Genomic DNA, 19,164 nt, shown 5'->3' on the forward strand with positions numbered 1-19,164 from the left:
CAAAATGCTCACCTTCTCACACACCTTAAATCTGTCTTTCCCTGGGTTATTGTCTCCTCCAGTGGCCTGCCCAGAAATTACCTTTCCCTAAAACCTGGTGTCAGCATAAATCTTTCAGTACCTTCCTGTGGAGCATCCTGTGGAGGAGGGTCTGCTGCACACTTAGAGGCATAGGAAACAAGCATAGCTAGACTCAGATCAGGGGCCCTCTGCCTCCCCCTTGCTTGTTCTCCCCAAACCACCTGCCTGGCCCCATTTGCTCCATCCGGGACAGGAGGTGAAAGAACAGTTTTGCCTGGGAGAGGTGGTACCAAGTGTGGAAGGAACTTACTATGATGGCAGAGAGGAGGCCCTGAGGGAGGAGTTTGGGGCCCAGGAAATGAACTTAAGGGTTAGACCTAAGCGAGTAAGTCTGTAAGGGCTAAGGCAGGTAGCAGACCTTACAGGAGGCATACTGTGCCCAGCTGGGAAGATGGCTCTGCCTTGGGCATTATTGTTACTTCTCTTGGGTTTCCAAGCCCAGGGAGCTCACGCATGGTGTTCTGAAAAGGATAAACTCTACATTGATAAACCTGTCAGTGACCCTGACATAGTGAAGTTTGCTGTGAGCGCATTCAACAATCAGAACAAGGACGAGTATGCCTACAGACCGGTTCACATCATGAGTTTCTCAAAGGCACAGGTGGGTGACCTTGTCCACTACAGTTACTGTTTGCTGATGAAGCCGGCAAGACAGTCTCAGTTAGACAATTTGCAGTCTGTGGTTGAGTTACATATGACAAATCAGTTGTTCTCAGTGGTTAGAATGCTTTTTTAGCTTATACATTCTTTTAAATTAGGTCTACTCACATACAGAAGGATCTGGGTATTTATGTCAAAATAATAATAATCTTAATAATAATAACTTTAGAATAGGTGCATCTAGGGAGATATTTCTAATGAGTAAAGAAAATATTTGCACAAAAGTTCCACAGACAAAGACTGAAAATATGTCAAGTCACAATTTAAGATTTTTGCTAGTATATATTTACTGTGCACAATAATAGGCTTTGTGTGACGGTTCATAAGTGCATATAGTGTATTTTCAAAGTATTCCTCTCTGTCTCTTTGTCTCTGTCTCTGTCTCTCTCTCTCTCGTTCCCCTCCCACCCTTGTCTATTTCTTTTCTCTTCCCAACCCATACCCTTTCTACTTGTCTATCTTTTTTTGTTATTGATCAAATGAGTTTAATTAGAGATACCTACAGGAACATGGTCAGGTTTTCTTTAGAGGAGCATGGGCAACTTACAAAGATATTTAAATGGTAAAGCAACTGGAGGGCTGGGGAGATGGCTCAGCCAGTAAAGTGCTTGCCAGACAAACGGAGAGATGATAGTTAGGGTCCCTATCACCCATCTGAAAAGCCTGACTCACAGATGCGCACGTGTAAGCCTAGTGCTTGGAGAACAGAGACAGGAAGGTCTGGAGAGGGGCTGGTTTTGACCAGCCTAGTCTAGCTGAGCTTCAGTTTCGGTGGGATATCCTGTGTCAAAAAGTAAAGAGAGAAGCTGCTGAGAAAAGCTTCTGGTGTCGCCCTAGGCTCCATGCACACACATGTGCACACTCATGCACACAAATGAGCAATTAGAAAAATTGAGAGAGTGAACAAAAGAGTAAGTGGTGAGAACTCACCAACTGTCTTGTGGCCAGGGACTAGCTAATAGTCTTGAGAGCCACCGGCCAGCCCAGCTCCTTCTCTCGATTCCCTCCTACTCTGGGCCCCTGGCAGACTTGCTCATCTCATTGACCACATCAAGCCATCTTCTCCATCCTAAAATGCTCCCTGGTAATGGGATGCCTACAGAATGTCCTCAAGATGTCAATACCACCTTCTAAGGTCACTCTTATGGTCACGGCTGAGGGATACTTTGTTCCTCCTTCCTCAGCAGAAGAAAGGCAGAGGGGTTTCAGCCCTGCACAGTGCTGTGACCTCGGGGAACCTCTGCAGAGCACTAGATGACTCTGTTGTCTGAGCCCTCTTGGGCTGGAGTCTCACCCGTGGACTATGGCTATGGATTAGCTATAGGCAGCATTGGCCTTGTGGGAAGAAAGAATGGGAAGGATGGGAGACTAGGGAAAGGATGAGGGAGATACAGTGGAAAAAAGCAGGAGGAGGATTTCAGAGCACACATTATAAAAACCTATCCCTAAAGCCACCATTCCAATCCTGTGTGCTGGTGCATAGTGACTGAAACACAAGCATTCTCTTGATGTAGATCAGGTGACAATTGTGACAGTATACTGCAGATCTGGCTTCATCTCGTTGGGCTGAGTTATCAGCAGAACCACTACCCTCCCAGAGCCTGTCCTCTAGAAATTCAGGTTTTGGTTCAGGCACTTATTGAGAGTGAAGATTAGACTTCATTTGGTGGGGTAGAATGTGGACACTTGAGGTAGATGATATATTAGTGGTATATGACTCAGCCTGTGACTTCACCTAGCTTCTACCAGACTGCCACCTCCAAACTCTTAACTCTCCAAGGTAGAGACTATGCCCTTGACTTTCACCTCCAAGAAAGAGATCTCAGGCCTTGGAAAGCTCCAAACTCAGGAGACAGTCTAGGTCTCTCCCCGTATTGACCACAGACCTGAGGCCAGTATATAAACAGGCAGCAAGAAGGATCTGCTCATGTCAGGCTTTTTCTCTCTTCAGGAAAAGCTACCAGCAACTTTCCTCATGAAGCTGAGGCTGAGAAGGACCATCTGTAAGACATTCGAGGAAAGCCTGGACACCTGCCCCTTTCAGGATGACCCTGAACTGGAAAAAGTAAGGCGGGACACCAGCATCCACCCCTTTCACAGTTGTGGGTGCTACCAGTTGGGCGAGAGTGCAAGAGCAGGTGACAGAGCCGCGCTTAAAGACCCAGGGAGGGAGCCGGGGTGTGGTGGTGCACGCCTTTAATCCCTGCACTTGGGAGGCAGAACTCTGTGAGTTCCAGGCCAGCCTTGTCTACAAGAGGACAGGCTCTAAAGCCACAGAGAAACCCTGTCTCAAAAAGCAAACAAACAAAAAAAAATGGCTGGAGAGATGGTTCAGAGGTTAAGAGCGCTGACTATTCTTCCAGAAGTCCTGAGTTCAATTCCTAGCAACCACATGGTGGCTCACAACCGTCTATAATGAGATCTGGTGCCCTTTTCTGTTCTGTAGGCACACATACAGACAGAACTCTGTATACATAATAAATAAATAAATCTTTAAAAAAAAACAGGGAGGGACTAGTGGCAAATTTCCCACAATTCCTTCCTAAGCCTTAATGGGAAAAGAGTCCCTTTAAAAGACAGGCAGCCTAGGTACAAGCTACAGAGGCCTGGCCAACCTGTGTCCCCCCAACTCTGCCCACTGTCTGTTCCTTGTTGATGTCAAGGCCTCATGATGCCCATGCCATCTTTGGTTCTGCATCTTGGACATGAGTAGCAATTGCTCATTGTTTGGTGGTCATCCTCCTCCCCTGGATTCAGAGGAAAGAACCTAATGAATTCTGATGCTATATTAGGGACCCTTCACTGACACACAGCCTGAAAAGGGAGTGAGAAAAGGGGCCCTACTGTCTGCTCTTCAGAACCTATGTCCAGTAGAAGGACCAGCAGCTTTTCTGAGGGAGAATGAAAAGGGCAACCTAATTCTTGGGATAACCCTACCCAGGGCTAGTAGACCCCTATCAAGAAAAATTTAGTAGCTCAACTAATGACTTATGTCTGACAGTAGTCAACTCCTTCTGGAACAGAGCATCCCCCTACTCTTCCTGGGAGCTTGCATCACAGAGTAACAGTCCAGTTCTTCTAAGGGTCACTTATTTATTAGGTAAGGACAATAACCCAAACGCCTCTGGATCAAGAGAAAGCCCAGATGCAGACAGCTCACCACTCAAACAGAGCTTGAGTTGGTGATTACACATGTAGATCAAAGGCCAAAATCTTCCAAATGCTGGTCAAGAAAGGGATAAGGTTGAGTAGACAGTATCCTGACCATAAACCACAGGCTTCCTGAGCCTCCTCCATCCCCTGTTCCATTTTGATTGCTCCCTTAGACCTTCATCTGCTCCTTCACCATCAGCACCCCACGCTCAAAACAGTTCAACATGTTGAAAAATACTTGTTCCACGGGGCTTCCCTGACTGGGATCCACAGCACTGGTCCACACCTGCTCCTTTTTCTGAAGATACCTGCCGTTCATAGGAAGCAGCAATTACAGACTTAAGAAGCTCTGTGCTTTTTGCAAGTATCTGGGATTTTGTGTGTTTATTATTTTACATCTCATCTCTTTATTTTCTGGCTCCTACATTTTTTTCTGTTCCTTCTTCCACAATGTTCTCTGAATTTTAGAGAATCCTTTCTAAAAATTATGATTATTAATGTGTATTTGTGTGTAGTATGTGTATGTTCATGTGCCTAAGGAGGTCAGAGGTGTCCCCTGGAGGTGAAGATACAGAAGACACAATCATTCCAAAGACAAATGCAGCATCTGTGGATGCCTTCCCCAAGTCTACACAGATACAATCCCATCAGCAGTCAGTCATGGACAGAAGGACTCAGAGAATCTACTCTTCACTGATGAGCTATTAGGAGATGAAGAACCACTGCATTTAGTTGTGTACCTACTGATGACCCCATCAGACTCCAAAAAAGAGTCCCAATCCAAGTGTCGTACAAATGTCCCCGGTTAAACTAGATGGTCACAAAACAAAGTCATAAGTCAAGAATCTGGTAAAAATGTGGGGGTGGTGGAAAGGTGGGGTATTAACAGGGATGAGAGGAAGATAAGGATAAAGGAATCAGAATACATAGAACACAGGCATAAAATTTTCAAATAACAAAAATCAGTAAAAAGAAAAAATTGTAATCTACTCTTATCAATAAAATAAAAACCAGAAATTACCTCAATATGTTCACCAAGCTAAAACTCTAGCTGCCTTGAAAATAATGCTTTTCAGAGATCTAAAAAGAAACTACAATTGCTTAGAATCTTCTATTACACTCTGTTTCTAGAAGGTAAACACTTAGGCACACCTATCACATAGTGCACGTATAATAAAATACTTAGCCATTGAGTGTGGCGTATCTTCAGCTTTCATCTCCTTTCAGTCTATAAAATCTTGCTGTTTATGATACTTATGCTGGCTAGCTTTACCTCAACTTGACACAGTTTAGAGTCATAAGGAAGGAAGGAAGGGAGGGAGGGAGGGAGGGAGGAAGGAAGGAAGGAAGGAAGGTTGGGAAAATGTCTCTATAAGATCTGGCTTTAGTGCAGTTTTAAAATTAATGATTGATGGGAGAGGATCCAACCCATTGTAAGTGATACCATCACTGGGCTGATGGTCCTGGGTTCTATAAGAAAGCAGGCTAAGCAAGTCAGTAAGCAGCACTCATTAGAGGCCTCTGCAACAGCTCCTCTCCCTGGGTCCTGCCCTGTTTGAATTCCTGCCTTGCTTCCTTTAAGGGACTGACTGTGACTTTGGATATGTAAGCCAAATAAACCATTTCTTCTCCAAGTTGCTTTTGGTCATAATGTTTCATCACAGCAATAGTAACCCCAATAAAGACAATGGTAGAACATAGCTTTGTCATTGGACATTCCTGATGCATATAATGTATGTATGTATATTTGTGTGTGTGTGTGTTTTCTTATTTGCCCAAACGAAGGCTATGAGTTTTATCTCTAAAAGTTTTCTTTATCTTAGTTTTTCATCAGATGTGAGATCCTAGGAGGCCTCAAGCAACATAAGGGTCTACTGAACAGGTAGTGCTCCCACAGGACCCATTGTGCTCAGTGCTCTCTGATGCAGTTGGAAGTCTTGGAAGGGCTCCCTCCCACAGCAGGCTCCATTGCTTTCAGTGTTGAGCTCCTTCACCTTTGTTGAGCATCTCCTTAGAGATGCCCCATATAAAATTATACTGTATCCAATATATAATGGTAGTTGGACCAGTTGTGAGGCCTTTCAGACTATAGGATTTATTGCATTTGCTAGAGCATATATTCACCAGATAAAAGAAGTTTTTTGGTGTGTTCATTAGCTGATGAAAGTCAGACCTTTCATAATCTAGAACCTGGAGTCTGTGTATGAAACAATACGCTAGAAAAAGTGCTGTTAAAAACCACCATTAAAGAGCTAGGGATGTGACCTAATGCCTGCTTAGCATGCATCATGCTCAGTAATTGACCCCAGCACCACAGAAAAATAAAACCAAACCACTGGAAGGAGTCAAATTGAGTTTTTCTCACCACTCACGACAGCAAAACCTTAGAACCCTAAGCTCTCTGTTCTCATCTCTCCGCTCAAGAGACCCCTGAAGACCCTCAGTACTGGTATTCATGGAAGACCTCAAGATAATACTAAACCAAGACTTTATTCCCCCCCCCCCAACAGATATCTTAGACCTGAACCACTTACCCAAGACCATAGAGAAAGGGTTCTTACTAGTATTACCCCCATGAAACACATGCCCCCTTTCCTCCCAGCTTGTGCCTGTTCCTATGTGGCTGGCTGGTGCTGGGTTTGGGACCTCACACTCCCAACAAGAAGCACTGACTGAATACAGAAAGTGTCCCCTTCAACCCAAGCTCTTCCTGATTTTCAAAACACTAGTTCCTTCCATAAGTATGTTTACTGATGCTCCACGTGCATCTGATTGCTGAATCGCACCTTGACTTTTTCCAAGAGGTTTTTTCTTTCAGATTACAATCCATTGTTAAAATCTAACAACAAACAAAATGTATTTCTAGACTATTATAAGAAAACTAAAAAGAGAAATCATTTGACAGTAACACAAGTCCACTATCTGCAAATAGTTTCCCACCTGCAGTGATTTGATAATGGAATATTATATAAAAATTCCTAGTGATTATTTGCCGGTAGTCTGGGACACAAAAGATGCCACCCCCAGAGGATAGTCTGTTGGAACCCTTTAGAATGGGCAGTTATCTCTGGGAAAATTTGACAGTCAACTGTTCCAGTGAGTATTTCCAGGTCTCAATAAGGAAAAAGAAAGAAGACAACGTGGGTTTGAGATTCTAACAGCTTGGCTGTCATTCAAAAGCTGAGCATTGGTCAACACCTGCTAATTTTCACTACAGAACCCAAAGGGTTATCAAGCAGGTACAAATTCCTTACATGGGAATGTTTGGGGAAACAGCCTTTCTCTAGGCATCAATGTAATGAGGTGATAAAAAATGTTAGTTTCCATTGCTGTCTATACTGCAAAAATTACAACTGTACAACAAACAGTTGTGAATTCCTTTGCTGGAATTGTTTGACGTGACAGAATTGCCCAGGACTACCAAGGATCAGGAAGCCCTGAGCTGACAGGGCATCAATGGTAGTTAGGGTGACAACTGGCAGTGGGCTGGCATTTGAGAGAGTCCCAGAATCACCCAGAGGGCTCTAATGAAGGTTTTGGCACCAAAGATCAAGAATTACCTAAACTACAACATGTTCATGTCAATAGCACATCCTGTTGGAACACATACGCTAAGGTGAGAGTGGCAGAAGATCTGCCTGGGCCCTGTCTTGGATATTTGATACCCTGGGAAATCACAGCCCTTGTGTTTCTTGACTTTGTGACAGCAATTCTGATACATATTACTTACTTATGTTTCCTTTGTTCCCCCATCAGGAATGTCAAGGTTAGGAGAACATCTTAGAAGCTCAAACTGTCACCACCACCAGCCCATGGTGCTTCCTCTAAAAACACACATGGAAAGTTGTCAGAAATGCAATTTTTAATGAGCTAAATGATGAAACAAGAGCAATATGAAATTTTTTGGTTATTATCCGCATACTCAGTCTTGACACTACACAATGTTGCAAAACAAGGAACATGAGCACATAGAGGCCCTGCCAAGGACAACCGCTTCATGGATGCAGAAAGAAGTGAAAGAAGGACCAGTCCATGATGACTCCAACCTGAGGAACTATGAGCACTCCTGCTTGTAGAGCTTGAATTCTGTTACCCAGGGAAAGGTACCAACAGTGAACAGGCAGATGAAGGTCTGGGGGAAAGAATAAGAGAAGACATTGAATGGAGAAGGTGAAGGAAGTTTGTGGCTTGTGCTCCAAATAGCATCTATTTCACTCTTCACTTCTGTAGACCAATAGGTAGTAGAAGGAGATAAGGACCTTTGGACATGACAACCGAGTGAACCCTTGGCAAGTGTTGACCCATATCTTGATCTAAAGCCCCATGGTAATCCAGGACACTGCTTCCATTCCATGGGCAGCAGACAGTGACCTATAGACAAATATCTAGGATGTCCCTGTGTGATTCACATACCTAACAGTAATGATTAAGCACCCTGCTAGGATTACCAACTGTGATGGTTAGTTTCAACTATCAACCTTACATGATCTAGAATCATCTGGGATGATGTGGGATTTCCCTTTGTATGCTGTGATTACCATTGGTTAACAAAGAAACTGTCTTGGGCCTGTGCAGGGAACAGAGCTAGGTGGGGAAAACTAAAAAGAAGGAAGAAGGCAGAGTCAGAGAGAAACCATGTAGCCCACCAGAGATAGACGCTGGGAACTTTAGCCAGTAAGCCACAGCCACATGGTGATACACAGATTAATAGAAATGGGTTAAATTAATATGTAAGAGTTAGCCAATAAGAAGCTAGAGCTAATGAGCCAAGCAGTGATTTAATTAATACATTTTCTGTGTGGTTATTTCAGGGCTAAGTGACTGGGAACGAACTAGTGGCCACCTTACTACAAATGGGCTTGCCAACGTGATGGACTAAATCCATATAAAACCTGAGAAGGCTTGAAAAGGAATTCTAGACACACACACAAAAAAAAAAAAAAAACACAAAGTTTAGCTGCATTTATTTTCCCAAATGGGTTTTGCTAGCTGGAGGCATGCTGTGCCTCCTTTAAGAAAGATTTCCAGGTTTTCCTGATTCAGATGTAGCAGAAAAAAAAAAAGTCAAGGTTTTGAAATGCTGGTTTTCTGGGCTGTGCTGCTGGTGTGAACTCTGACTCTTTCTGGAGGTCTGGCTATAAAGCACTTGAATGGGGTTTGTGGGCCCTGGTGCTTGTATGCCTACGTGCGAAAGTAGCTGAGACCATGTCTGTAGCTCAGTGCCCCAGCCTGGGCAGGTGTTGGGATCAGGACTGCTAAGAGTGTACAGGCAGGAGAGCATGGTGGATTCCTGTCTCCATACACAGAGGTATTTCCAGGCCATGCAATGCTCTGTATGGCAGATTTAGTTATTACTCGGATAAAAAGGGTTTATGTGCTGCATGCTCATTCTCAGAGTTAAAATACTGAGCACAGCTCCTACCTGGGGGTCCCAGAGCTGACAGTAATGGTACCTCCACCATTTTGAAAGTGGAGAGAGAGAGCTAGCATCCAGAGCAACCAAGCTGCTTACCATTTCAAAAGCTCTTCAAGACAAAAGAATTTCAGATACACAACAGGACAGATTCAGACATAGAAGACCTCTAAATGGGTCACAGTGTTGGATAAATGTACATAGGCTTGGGAGAGAGAAGAAAAAGAGTACAGAGAGTTATAAAAAGAAGTAAATGTTTTTTTAAAAAAAATAAAACAAAGTCTTTAAAGAGACAGAATATAGACAGTCAAATATTAAAAGGAGTAAAGAAAAATAAGCCATGTAAAGATGGAAAATTCACAGAGAGTCTGGATTTTGTATATTATTGTGTTTTCTTTGAATTTTTTTGACTGTGAAGGAGCTAAGTAACCAACAGATATACTTTAAAGGTATCTTGACTTCACAATTTGAGTCTGAGACTATGTTGCTTTGGAAAAGAAGTTCTTCTTTTGTTTCCACAGAGGATGAGAACCTATGGAATCATTCCAGACTAATGTTGTTTGATGGACCAAGAGCCTCTGAAAGGTCATCTTGAATGCCCCTCAAATAATTACTTCAACCAGTAAACAGCAGGAAGCAGCTTGGATAGAAAATGTTTAAGGGGGGATGTGCTATAGAGATTTTCATTAGCATGGAACTTGGTTTATTGATACAAATTTAAAGTCAATTCTGTTATATGTATATTTATGACCTTGATTAAGGTATTGTATTTGTGTAGCTCATTTAAAAATTTAATTTATAATTAAGAAACATAGGTTAATAGATAATCATCTATAATAGTCAAGCTTGTAGTCATGTTAGGTTTTCTAGATGAACAGAGGTGTATTTCAGATGGATAGGCATTCTTCAAACCTTTCAAAGGCTATGAAATATAATATGGCATTTAAAATGTTTTAAGAGCTTGAGACTTTTCATGACAATGAGACACATCTGCTCCTGGCAGCCCCAATTACTTCAAGAGAATGATGGATATCAAAGAATCTCCTTATGGAGTTGGTTAGCCATTTGGGCAAGAAACTGTTCTTGCCTGGACTGCTTGATAAACTGGACAAGCAGGACCTACAGAGAAATGATTGCTGAATTTGACTAAAGGTGAGACAATCCTTCAAGTTTCCTGCTTCATGAAAGTCTGCTAGACATTCTGCAGGACACAGAAGAAAGTAAATGACAAACTGCCAGTATAGGCGGAATTTTCTTTGAAATTTCCTGCTTCATGGAAAAGTCTGCTGGATAGTATGGACCTGTAGGCTGAAGATGGATGCCCCAATGGCACAGAAGAACTATAGGTGAGTGTCCAGGCGCAAGATGTCTCTGTCAATTCTAGAGTTTTGGAAGTTTCTTACAATGAACTTATTGTTTACCTAGGTAATATTATATCCTTCTGGAGTCTTTGATGGAGTTGAAGAATTTATAGTAGGAGTTATAGTTTTTCTTAGTTATGATAAGAGATAAAATAAATATAAGTATTGTAACTGTAATTATTGCTTGATATCTGTTTTGTTATATGTAATTTTACTGTGTTAAAGTTAAACCTTCCTTTTTATTTAAACAGAAAAGGGGATGTGATGTGGGATTTCCCTCTGTATGCTGTGATTACTATTGGTTAACAAAGAAACTGTCTTGGGCCTGTGCAGGGAACAGAGCTAGGTGGAGAAAAATAAGCAGAATTCTGGGTGGAAGAAGGCAGATTCAGAGAGAAGCCATGTAGCCCACTGGAGACAGACACTAGGAACTTTAGCTGGTAAGTGACAGCCACATGGCAATACACAGATTAATAGAAATGGGTTAAATTAATATGTAAGAGTTAGCTAATAAGAAGCTAGAGCTAATGGGCCAAGCAGTGATTTAATTAATACAGTTTCTGTGTGATTATTTTGGGGCTAAGCTGCCAGGAACAAACTAGCGGCATCCTTATTACAAATCTGGGAAGATCGTTTCAGTGAAGGATGACATAGATCAGGTTGGCCTGCAAGAATGTTGGTAGGGGATTGTCTTGATTACATTAATTACAGAATGACCCAGCCTACTAGGGGTGGCACTGTTCCCTGGGTTTGGAACCTGCATTGTATTCAAGTGAGAAAAGGAAGCTAAGTACTAGAAACTTGTGTCCATTCATTTTTTTTCTCTACTTGTGACCATAGATGTCTTATGACTAACTGCCCAGTTCCTACTGCCCCAGCCCATCCCTGTAGCCCTCACAGCTGTAAAAACCATGGAGGTGTGTGCCCTGCCTTACATTATTCGGACTGTAGCTCTGCTGAAAGTGGCAAGTGTCGAGGCTTTCCTCAAATTTCTTGCACATGGTTCTACGCAGCTGAAGCTTCATGGAGTAAACAGCTGGAAAATTCACCTGCACACAGAAAAAAATTAAAGTGAACAGACCCTTCTTGCCAATTAAGAGACTCTGTGACTGTGCTTAGTGTGTGATCCAGCTTCTTCTCCATTTGGAGTTCTTCCAAGGCCTGGTGTCAACTCTATGGAGACAGAAGCCAGGGAGGCAGCCTCTAGATTAGAGAGTTAAGAACCCAAAGTGGAAGAACCTGTTGGAAAGCAGAGAAGTCAAGGCTGAGTCCATTATCTCCAGTCCCTGTAATCCACATTCGACCATAAAAACCCAGACTTTGCTCTCAGCAGACACCTGAACTTACACCTGCATTCCCAGAGGACACAAGACATGCTCTGGCAGGGTGGTGGCTTTACCAGTGCTTACTGGATAGTCAGCCCTAACACAGATCTCCAGATGCTTTTCAACTGAGCTATAAGTAAAACACCTGCAGTACAAGCACAGCCCAGAGCAGTGTTTCAGAAACCTTGGGTTTTGTTTTGTTTTGGTTTTTGTGGGGTTTTTTTTTTTTTTGTGTGTGTGTAGTGGGGGTTGTGTTTTTTTTTTTTTTTTTTTACAATCTGTGCTTCTGAAAACCACTTAGATGCTGAGCAGTGATCTCAGAGGCCTCAGCGCTGGGCAGGGCTAGAGGCCCTTAGCCTTTCCCTTGCCAGGGAAGGATAATTGCGTGCCCCTCCCCCACGGCCAGAAGTGCAACATTGAAGATGAGCATTGCTATCCTCACCACATTCTGTAAGGACATTATAGGATGATAAAGAGGGTCTGATGTGGTCAGTGGACAGAGTGGGTCAGCCAGGGGCCCAGAGCAGGAGGGAATTGAGAAGAGGAGCTGTCTGGTGCTCTCTTTCTGTGCTCCATGAATCCCCAGCCTCTTTTCTGTTTATCTTTGTTTTACTTTATCCATTTTTACCAATTACTGTTTTGGTTTGTTTGCTTTAAATTTTGTGTCTGACTTATTTTTCAGCTTCATCTATCACCACCTTTTTGTGTGTAAATCTTTTACTTACTGGGTGATTTTAATTGCTCAGAAATGTCTGTTCTGGGGCCAGTAAGATGACTCATCAGGTAAATGCACTTGCCACCAAGGATGACAGCGTGAACTCAATATCTAATATTTACATGGTGGAAGAAGAGAACTGACTCCCCTCTTTATTCTCTGACCTCTGTGTGTGCCAACACACATACACTCACACACACATTAAATGAATGAATGAATGAATGAATAAAATACAATAAAAATAATTAGAAAGGAATGCTCACTCTAAAATTACTCATTTAAAGTGTTTCAAACCAATAAGAATGACATATGTATCTTGCATGTGGATAGAGCATGATCTGATTTTAAAAGAATTTGTGTGGAAAAGGTATGTTAAACATTGAAACTGTCTGAATTAGGTTACGCATAACCTGCAAAAGAGGTGGATCCTCACTGAGTAGCAGGTATATTCAGGCAGGACAGGCAAGGATGTGGTCACTTACCTCCTCCTTCCAGGAACTCAGGATATGTTCCACCCTGTAGGCGTATTCCTCCTGACTTTTCTGGTTGAACGTGTCCACAGCAAACTCCACCGTGGGAAGGAAATAAATAGAGGTGGCCGTTTCCTCATCGGCCTTCGAAACAGGAGTGATGAGGGACTGGAAGCTTAGGAAGAGCAGCAGAGGAGCACGAGAGAGAGTTTTCCTTTCCTGCGTGTAGGACATGGTGCCAGAATTTCACAGTCACTGCTTTGCCTGTCTCAGCCCCTCAGCCCTACCGGAGCTTGCTTATCAGGCCCAGCTCTATGGCATAGTCTCTTCAGCTCGGGCACAGACTCCACCTTCTCAGATGTCTCTCTGTTTTACACCCTCTCCTATTCTTGTTTGCTCCAACAAAGATGTTTTGTTTTGTTTTGTTTTTGCTTTTTGGGTTTTTTTTTTTTTTGGTTGGGTTTTGTTTTTGTGGTTTTTGTTTGTATGTTTGCATTTGTTTGTTTTTGTTTTTGAGACAGGGTTTCTCTGTGTACCCTGGTTGTCCTGGAACTCACTATATAGACCAGGCTGGCCTTGAATTTGGAGCTCTGCCTGCCCCTGCCTTCTGAGTGCTGGGATTAAAAGCATGTGCCACCATGGTCTGGTTTTTAAATCACCCCCAGTCCTGGAAAGATGAACAGGACACCAAACAGGATGTGCTGGAGAGAATCAGCCAATGGGGAAGAGCATACTTAGATGTGGTCAGCCACATCTGCTCCTGATCTTCAATGAGACAGAGGAGTTGTCATCAGAACCCTCCAGATTTGAATACTAAATCTAAGACATGGCCCTAAGACATATGTGTGTGCTAGTGGAAGTCAGTGAGGCAAGGAGCGACTGAGATGCAAAAAATAAGAGAGAAGAATAAGCTTTGAATCTGAGGAGGCACAGCGGCTGGAGGCTCATGGGACATGCGCAAAGCCTGCCTGAGCACCACTGGCCTGGGGCCTTCAGGATTAGGTTGAGAATGAAGACCACTGTCCTGTGTCACTTCCTTGTTGCTTCATAGCTTTGGTCCAACTACTGACAGAGCAATTGGTTGTGCAGGGACAAAGGACAGGAGGTTCAGTGAGAGACACTGTCTCAAGGAAATAGGTGTGAGCAACAAAGACAAGTGACCTCAGTGTGATCTCTGTGTGCATGTGCACATTCATATATATGCACACAATATACATGCACACACACACACACTTTTATTGCTGACCACACATCTTCCAAATGTCCCTATGAAAAGGCAATGAAATAAACTTCCTTTACCATAATTGCAGTACCTGATCATATCTTTTGCAAAACAAAATTTTTAACCATCACCATGTTTTTAGTTCTTTAACTATATATAGGTATGTGTATATATATATGCATATATAGCTATATATATGGGTTTTATTTTATATTTCTAACTCATTGGTAGATGCATGTAGGATGATGACTATGGTGACTTCTTTCTCTGTACCTTTGATTTTGTTATGTTATGTTTGTTTGTTTTGAGAATAGGGTATCAGTATACAGCCTAGACAAGTCATGAACTCATAATCCTTCTGTCTCCCCTTCCGAGGTACTGGGATTACAGACATAGATGAAAGATAGATAGATAGATAGATAGATAGATAGATAGATAGATATCCAGAAGTTTGGTGCTTCATGTTGTCCCTTCTCATCTCCACCTTTCTTCTGCTCTGTAACACGACTTGGAAGGAGAAAACCCCATAGATGTTCACAGAGCAGCTCTCTTTGCTTTCTGTCCCTTGAGCTTTGTTCTGGCCTCTGATTTTTTTCCTTTCTCATCCTTGCAGTTTTCCCCGCAATAGTCTCCACTAGTGGACTCTCATGTGCCTTGGTAACACGTTGTTGTTAATATAAACCTTGTTGTCTCCACACCCCTTTATGTTGAGTGACCCTAAGCTATGGCCACACACAACCTTTACCTGTCTCCTTCCTGGAGGTGGGGCCCATTTTTTCCCTGCTTCCCAATGGTTGCGCATGGTTCCCACCTTTGTCTTTTACTGTCAGATTGTCAACTATGTCCCAAGAGCTATTTCCAGGCCACCATCTGCTGTGTAAATGTGGTTTATTACCCTCCCTCATTTATGCATTGCTCATAGCTGTTCTTAAGACACAGAAGTTATTGGACAGAGAGTCCATGGCCCCCAAACACCATAACAGTTTACCTTTTCATATTTTTCTTCCATAAGTAGTGTGCTTAGCCAGGCAGTGGTGGTGCACGCCTTTAATCCTAGCATTCAGGAGGCAGAGGCAGGTGTATTGCTGTGAGTTCGAGACCAGCCTGGTCTACAATAGCTAGTTCTAGGATAGGCTCCAAAACTACAGAGAAACCAGAGAAACCCTGTCTCAAAAAAACAAAAAAAAAGGGGGGGGGCTTAACCCTGGCTCAGAATATCCAGATATAATCTTTGTAGTCTCTGACATATCAGAGTACCTCAGTTATTCATGGTAGCTGCATTTCTGGGGATCTGTGAGATGCAGCTCCTTCATGTATCTTGGTTTCCATAGAAGGCAGACTTGGGAACATCTTAACTCATGTCTCTTCCTTTGCCCAGAGGAGAGAGGTGTTACCTTGTTCAGAAAAAGAACCATGCTCTCTCTTCACTAACATCTCAGAAGATACACTCTTTCTATGATAAGAGAACTAAATGGTCAAAACCGGCAAATTTTTCCAGGATTGTTGCCTAGATTAGGGAACATGCACGAAAGACAGAGCTCCAAGTCCTGAAGGTTAGATTGAGTGTGTGCCCTGGCCAGCCTGAACAAATTGTTAGGGCAAGGAAAAAGACATTTTAGAGAGTTAACAAACGGAAAAGATGTAGCCTGTGACCAACAAAGACCACTTGCCTGGACGTTGTAGGTACAAGACTTGCATAGAAAACTGGCAAGATGGTTCAGCAAGTAAAAGCACTTTTACCTGCTGTCAACCCTGAAGTTTGAGCCTCAGAACCCACATGGTGGAAGAACAAACAGACTCCCCCAAGTTGTCCTTAAAGGCATACCCAAGTGCGTGTGATCACACACACATACCCAATAAACAAGCAAACATGCATGGAGTCTAAAAGGCATGTCAGATAGGTTGGCTGGCAGCAGAGTGGTTAGAAACTTCTGGAGGTCTACTCTTCTGATACTAAGGCAGAGCTGTTGCTATCTGTAGGACATTCTGGGCTCTGTGAATTGAAGAAAAAAAATGCTGATTAGAAAGTCCCAGGGACTCACATCTTTTTAGTTCCTTTCCCACTAATGGTTGATTCTGTGCTTCATTGTTAGTACAGAAAAGGCTTCTTTTCAGTGGAGAAGGGGGGAGATAGCAAAGGGCTACTTTTCTAGGACACAGATAATGAAAAGCTACTCTTCCAGGGTGGGTGGCAAAGATAGAGGCAACTTTCCCTGGGAGATAGGACAACGGGAGACATTCCCTGGAGAATAGTTTTCAGTTCTCAGGGCTAGTCAGATGTGTCTTTCCTAACAAAGCCTGTGGAAACCAACAATACATTGCACAGCCTCATAGCCTTCAGAGTGACTTTCAAAATCAGTGGAAAGCTTGCAGCCTAGAGGGTTCACTCATCTCCCCTTGCCAACAGCTCTGCCCGACCTGAAACTGCTCCCTTTTCAGGTCCACAACTCTTTCTATATGTTGCTCTTCCCCAGTCCACAGTACAGATAGATCCAAGTCTTAGAACAACACCTAGGGCAAATTTAAAAGGATATTTGAATGGCACTCCTCTGGGGAGGATATGTATTTTAGTCCCTAGGACATGAAATAGGACTCCTCCTTGGTCCCATGATTCTTATGGTTACAGACCAGATGATCTTTCGAACAAGGTCAGAATAAGACATTTTTGACAGTGCATATGCGCCATTAGTTGGTTAAATTCCCTGAAAATAACTCATCTTTAAAATAGACCATTTACTTTTTATAAGAATGGGCATTAAGAGCCTGGGGATCTGGCTCAGTTGGTAAGCTGCTTGCCTTGCAGGCACAAGGATCCAAGTTTGTATCCACAGCTAAGCATGGTGACACATGCCTGTGATCCTAGCCATGAAGAGACAAAGACAAGAGGATTTCTGGAGCTCACTGGCCAGCAAAATGTTGTCAAATCATTGTGCATCATTGAGCTCTGGGTTCAGTAAGAGACCTTATCTCAAAAGAAAAAGTGGAGAGGGATAGAAGAAGATAACCCACATCAACCTCTGGCTTCCATACACACACACACGTATACTCACAGGACAATACTTACATATGCATGCACCACATACCATACTACATATATGCAAAAAAGAATTTATGTCAGCTGAGATGAATAATACAACAATGAAAGCACTAAGTGTGGCTGACCCAAATACAGTGTCCCACCTGATGGAGATGGCACCGTGTGGCAGAGATCAGGAGAAGTAAAAGGATCAGATGAAAAGTGAACTCAGAGTATTGGACCCCGTTTTCTGGGACCGAGGTCACCCCTGTGTAGAACCAAGTAACACACTGAACTGTGTTCAGGTCTGTATAATTTCCCTCAGTGAAGGTCAAAGCTCTTTTCTCCTTCAGCACCATTTCCACAGCCCCATGCACACAGCTAGGGGAGCAGAACCACAACCCAACTGCCTGAGCTTCCCCATAGGGAACTCTTCACTCTCTATTTTATCTTATCGGTACATGTATCTCAAATTCGGGGAGAGCCAATGGGAACATCACCCCACCTTTCTCTAGGACAAACCAAGACTTGCTGACAAACATTCCAAGAGCTGGTATTCCAAGGTCTGTGTATCTTGCCTAGAGGGAAGCCTATGGGTTGCTCCCAGAAAGAAAAGCATACACAGCAGTGGGAAGGGGTCAAGACCACAGAGAAGCCACAAGGAGCGGTAGAGACAGCCTGCTCTCAGGGCAGGGAGGCTAATTCTATAAGACTTCCTCTCCTAGAGTCCCACACTCTGTTCCCAATCACTACACAGTCAGGGATCACAAAGAGTGCCATTACGTTTAACCTTTCATCAAAGGGGGAACAGGTGAATTATGCCTGCTATCTGACCCCATAACAGGTCTCTGGGTGGCGACCTCACCCACCACACACAGAAGACAATGTCAGGAGTTGCGGCTCGTCATGAGCCATGTGTCACCTTGATCTTCTCCCTAAGCTCCAGAAAGACTATGAAGGCAACATAGATTATCTGGACTTGTAGGTCCTGACTAGCCATCGTTGCAAATGAACCACAGTCCAGCTGTGCTATGAAGTGTAACTGGTGTTCTGGTTGACCCCAACAAATCCACCCTCCCTATATTTGTTTATAGGTAGAGAATACACCACTCAACCAGAAAATCATTGAAGAATTCTTTGTGAACTTTGCCAGATTGTGTCTTGGGCCAAGCAGAACCAAACAGAACTTGGAGGCTGAGAGCTCTGATACAAGACCCCAACTGTCTTTCTCTATCTGCCCAAACCCTTACTTAAGATTATGAAAAAAGGCCTTCTCTAGAGGATTCCTTAGCCTGTCATGTATGAGCTAAGTGGGAACTGACTTTCTCTGGAATGATCTGGAACTGAAGTGGGGAAATGAATGACTTCAAAGATGGTGACACAACCGATAGGCACTTCGCTAGTATTTTGCTAACTCCATGCACTTGTGTGAACTTCAGTGAGTGAAGAAGGGACCCTGTGGAACAACTGTGGACATTGGAAAGTATTTATGTTTGGAACTTGGTTAGGTTAGAAATAGCATCCATTAGAAGCAGACTGTCTCTCTTCAGAGATAAAGGCACCACCTAGAGGAGTCTGCAAAACCTCAGAAAAATAGCATCACTCTTTCTCAGTGTCACATCCAAACACACACACACACACACACACACACACACAATTAATGAAGTCAGTGGGTCAGCTGTGGTGGTCCTTTGTCTTGCAAGCATCTTTATTTAAAAGTGAGAGTGGCAAGGTATACTGGATGCTGA

The 19,164-nt window shown here is 43.1% G+C and overlaps 2 protein-coding genes across 2 annotated transcripts; one reads left to right on the forward strand and one right to left on the reverse strand.

Annotated features, from left to right (window-relative positions):
* Positions 1–472: 472 nt before the first annotated feature.
* LOC119815167 (cystatin-9-like) lies at positions 473–4,154 on the forward strand. The gene is made up of 3 exons (XM_038331351.1): positions 473–682; positions 2,693–2,806; positions 4,068–4,154. The coding sequence occupies exons 1-3, from the start codon at positions 473–475 to the stop codon at positions 4,152–4,154; spliced, it is 411 nt and encodes a 136-aa protein (XP_038187279.1).
* A 3,794-nt stretch (positions 4,155–7,948) lies between these two features.
* LOC119815169 (cystatin-9-like) lies at positions 7,949–13,412 on the reverse strand. The gene is made up of 3 exons (XM_038331352.1): positions 13,191–13,412; positions 11,604–11,717; positions 7,949–8,026 (listed from the first exon to the last, which is right to left on the reverse strand). The coding sequence occupies exons 1-3, from the start codon at positions 13,410–13,412 to the stop codon at positions 7,949–7,951; spliced, it is 414 nt and encodes a 137-aa protein (XP_038187280.1).
* Positions 13,413–19,164: the final 5,752 nt, after the last annotated feature.

The sequence above is a fragment of the Arvicola amphibius genome, chromosome 5 (assembly GCF_903992535.2).
Source record: "Arvicola amphibius chromosome 5, mArvAmp1.2, whole genome shotgun sequence".
Taxonomy (NCBI): domain Eukaryota; kingdom Metazoa; phylum Chordata; class Mammalia; order Rodentia; family Cricetidae; genus Arvicola; species Arvicola amphibius.

Coding starts and splice junctions, on each gene's coding strand:
- LOC119815167 (XM_038331351.1), top strand. CDS start 473: ATGGCTCTGCCTTGGGCATTATTGTTACTTCTCTTGGGTTTCCAAGCC. Junction 683..2,692: donor TGAGTTTCTCAAAGGCACAG/GTGGGTGACCTT, acceptor TTCTCTCTTCAG/GAAAAGCTACCAGCAACTTT. Junction 2,807..4,067: donor ATGACCCTGAACTGGAAAAA/GTAAGGCGGGAC, acceptor TTGCTCCCTTAG/ACCTTCATCTGCTCCTTCAC.
- LOC119815169 (XM_038331352.1), bottom strand. CDS start 13,412: ATGTCCTACACGCAGGAAAGGAAAACTCTCTCTCGTGCTCCTCTGCTG. Junction 11,718..13,190: donor TGAGTTCCTGGAAGGAGGAG/GTAAGTGACCAC, acceptor TTCTGTGTGCAG/GTGAATTTTCCAGCTGTTTA. Junction 8,027..11,603: donor AGAGCTACAGTCCGAATAAT/GTAAGGCAGGGC, acceptor TCTTTCCCCCAG/ACCTTCATCTGCCTGTTCAC.